The following is a 3,995-nucleotide window of genomic DNA, read 5'->3' on the forward strand; positions in this document are numbered from 1 at the left end:
TATATTTTTATGTGTATTTTTTTTTGGAATATTAAGAATGTGTTATAGTATGTATAATATTTTGTAGTTCATATACTAAATAATTTATAAGTTAATTTTCAAAACTATGAATACAAATCTATAATGTATATGAGATAAACTAATAGCTTTAGTGTTGGTTCTATATTCCAAACCCGCCATGCTAGGTGGGTCAGACAACATATTTAAAGTTTTTTAATCCATATAAACTCATCATATGAAACCCGTGAAGTAAAAATTATTTTAATACGTAATACAAAATAAAAATAAATCTGTGAGCAAGCAATATCTTTTATATTTTATTATTATTCTTTGAATAAGATATCAAATTGAATGGTAAATATGTTTGTTACCTTTTAAAATCATACCATTTGTTTTTTGAATGATATATTTTATATTTGATTTTGAACATTTATTTTAGGGGGAAATCAATGCGTTGAGATCAAAAATCTCGGCCACGGATCCTCCTCCAAAATCAATTCGTTTCTTGGTTAGACCGATTGTTTATGAAATTTGTGTGAGAAAATATTGTTTTGTAAAATTGGAAACTTAATATTAATTAAATCAATTATAAAATTAATACTTAATGTTAAAGGGAGTGGTTCCAATTTTTTTGGAAATTTATTTAGGATAGGAAATCTTGTTTTTAAAAATAGAAACTTAATATTAATTAATTAAATGAAAAATAAATTAATAATTAATATCAATGACAGTCTTGTAAATAGGTGGCAACTATATAATTTATTTGCTAAATATACTTGAAAAATGTATATATAGATATACAACTTTATAAGCATATAAACCGTTTATTTTCTTATTTGACTTGGTCGTACATTCTCTCTTTCTGGAATTTTACAATTTTGACTTTTTATAATTTAAAATATTATTTTGATATTTCATTCTAGAACATTGAATATCCCATATATTCACTAAATTACTTCAAATTTAATAGATCCTGAAAATAAAGTGTCTAATTAAATCCAACCAAAAAAAAGAAGAGATACAGCTTAAATGTATACAAAATTATTATCGAATGTCAAACACACATACAAGTTAAAAAAAAAATATGTGAACCCATATATTGGCTTCACAAAATCATTTTTCATAAAACTCTGTTTTTTTTTTTTTTTTTTTGGGCAAAACGTTGTGGGATGTCAATTTATGCCGACTCAATTGTGGTTAGTTTTTTTTTTTTTTTTTTTTTTTTTTTGGTCTGGTTTTAAATTTTGGTAATAATTCTTCTGAGAGTGAAAGGAGTCTCCTTTTTGTCTCTTTCTGTCTTCGTTTTCAGAATTCTAATCAGACTTAAGACACACAATTCTCCCCCTTTCAATTTTTCCGATTTGCTTCTTTCTTCTCTCTCAAAAATCTCTCACATTGCTTTTTCTTGGAGACAAGACTTTGGATCCAAATCGACGACACTCTCAAACTAAATCCATATAGATTCCGATTGCAGTTTCTTCTTCTTTAAAGTAAAATTCAGGTAACAAAATAAAATCACTTTTTCTTTCTGGGTTTCTTCTTCTCTTCCAGTATCAGTCATCGTCTTAGTCAAATCCCGTCTCTTTTACGATTTCTCAGATTCGCACACCAAGTGTATGTTGAAATTCCTCAAAGAGAGAAAAACAAGATGAAGGATTTTCCTTCTTGCTTTGGTGAAAATGGTGTTCAAGTTGCGGATTCATCGTCTTCAAACTCCGGTAAAAATGCTCAGAATCTGGTTACTTGTATCTACCAGTGTCGTATCCGTGGAAGAAACTGTTTGATCACTGTGACATGGACTAAGAATCTGATGGGTCAAAGTGTAACCGTTGGTGTTGATGATTCTTGTAACCAGAGTCTTTGTAAAGTCGAGATTAAGCCGTCTCTGTTCACTAAACGAAAAGGGTCCAAGAGTTTAGAGGCGTATTCGTGTAACATCGATGTCTTTTGGGATCTCGCGTCTGCGAAATTCGGATCAGGTCCTGAAGCTTTGGGAGGGTTCTATGTTTGTGTTGTTGTTGACAAGGAAATGGTTTTGCTTCTTGGTGATATGAAGAAGGAAGCTTTGAAGAAGACTAATGCTTCGCCTTCATCTTTAGGCGCTGTGTTCATTGCTAAGAAAGAGCATGTTTTTGGTAAGAGAGTGTTTGCGACGAAAGCTCAGCTTTGTGCGGATGGGAAGATTCATGATCTTGTGATTGAGTGTGACACGAGTGTCACTGATCCTTGTCTTGTTGTTCGTGTGGATGGAAAGACCTTGTTGCAGGTGAAGCGGCTTAAGTGGAAGTTTCGTGGCAACGATACGATTGTTGTTAATAGAATGGCTGTGGAAGTTCTATGGGATGTTCATAGTTGGCTCTTTGGGTTGCCTTCAGCGGGGAACGCCGTGTTCATGTTGAGGACTACTCAATCTACCGAGAAGAGCTTGTCTTTCTCACAGGACATGACAACAACAAACTCCAAGTCTCAAAGTTTTGGTTTTTCGTTGATTCTGTATGCTTGGAAGAACGAGTAGAACAAACAAACAAAAAGAGAGAGTTTCTGGGTGCTAACAAAAAAACCTTAAAAGAGTTTGTTGATTCCTTATCGACAATTTTTTTTCTTTATAGCATGATTAATGAGTTGATTCATAATTGGTTTCTGCAATATATATATATATCTCCTTACACAATGCTGGAACCAGTTGAGTCTTGACGAATGCGATCTGTGTATACACATGTTACTTATGTCCTAGTTTCTTGTTTCGTTCTTCAGGTGGATAGTGCGAATTCTAATATGCTCTCTGATCTTGTAGCTGGTGAACATTTGGATGTTTAGCAAACTTTTGCGTATCTTCTTTATGATAACAGATTGCTCATAAAATTTGTTTATAAAGAGGCATATAGAGATCGCCGGATTTGTACACCAAGATTCCTAAATTGTGTTTCAAAGATGTTTCTTACCTTTCACATTCTGATTCATCGACATACTTTGGTCTGCTTTGTTAGTACACAAATGTTCTCGTGTAGTTTTAAACATGAATTATTTGATTGATCATAAGATTTGTCTAAAGCAAAGCGCTCTTTAAAGCTTTTTAATATATGAATAGTAGCAATATGACTGTAAAAAGCATAAAATTTGTCTTTGTCTGAGAGATTCTATTAATAACAACTTTCGAAAAAATTTGAATTGTCAAGTCACGGAAACTTTCTGTAGAGAGTAGACAGCTTTAGATAGTATACAGTACAGTATGTGAAAAAAATCGAACCTCACGCTGTTTAACTGAGAATCTCCTCAACTACTTGCCGTTTGATACTTTTGTCTTATTTTGGTCGGAGAAGTACACATGAGAAGAGACTTCAAGTGTTCAAACTTCAAAGTAAGTAAGATGCGTCTCTCTTCTTTCTGTTACTGCAAACATTCTTTTATGACATCATCACATGTTTTGTTTTTTTTTTTGTTTCGGTTTTGTATTTAATGATGAAAGCACCCCACGTGGCCTTCATCCAAACACCAAATATTTTTTCCCGGCCCAGTTCACTTTCCCCTTAGTCAAACTATACGGGCTTTAGAGAGGAGGAACAACTTTCATTTCAATCTTTATTATTATATACATTTTCATAAATATTTATAAAAAAATTCCTCAAGTTCCACCATATTTACAACCCTGCCACTATCTTTATTAGTAAAAATGTAAATTTGGATTCGACGATTACAATTTAAATTATCTAGTCTAAGCCCATTCTTTTACAAAACCCTGAATTATTTCCCTCTCCCAATTGTTTGTCTTCAAAAATTAAATAGAAAATAGACAGATTTTTCTTGCCTTCCACAATGATCTTATGTGAGATTTGAAAGACTCCGACCCGGATGTCCCAGCGTCCACAGTCACGGCTTCCATTCGGCCCTATTCCCGGCCGAATATCCTTTAACTCGTCCACTTAGATTTGACTCGCGGCCTTGCTTTATGGACCTTTATACGCAGCGGAACAACATATTAACCATGACCATCTCTT

The 3,995-nt window shown here is 33.0% G+C and overlaps 1 protein-coding gene across 1 annotated transcript; it reads left to right on the top strand.

Moving 5' to 3' along the window:
* Window positions 1–1,201: 1,201 nt before the first annotated feature.
* LOC104771271 (uncharacterized) lies at window positions 1,202–2,633 on the top strand. Its single transcript, XM_010495781.2, has 2 exons — window positions 1,202–1,501; window positions 1,600–2,633. The coding sequence occupies exon 2, from the start codon at window positions 1,649–1,651 to the stop codon at window positions 2,513–2,515; it is 867 nt and encodes a 288-aa protein (XP_010494083.1). The 5' UTR covers window positions 1,202–1,501; window positions 1,600–1,648; the 3' UTR covers window positions 2,516–2,633.
* Window positions 2,634–3,995: the final 1,362 nt, after the last annotated feature.

Source organism: Camelina sativa, chromosome 20 (assembly GCF_030686135.1).
Source record: "Camelina sativa cultivar CO46 ecotype springtype chromosome 20, ASM3068613v1".
Taxonomy (NCBI): Eukaryota; Viridiplantae; Streptophyta; class Magnoliopsida; order Brassicales; family Brassicaceae; genus Camelina; species Camelina sativa.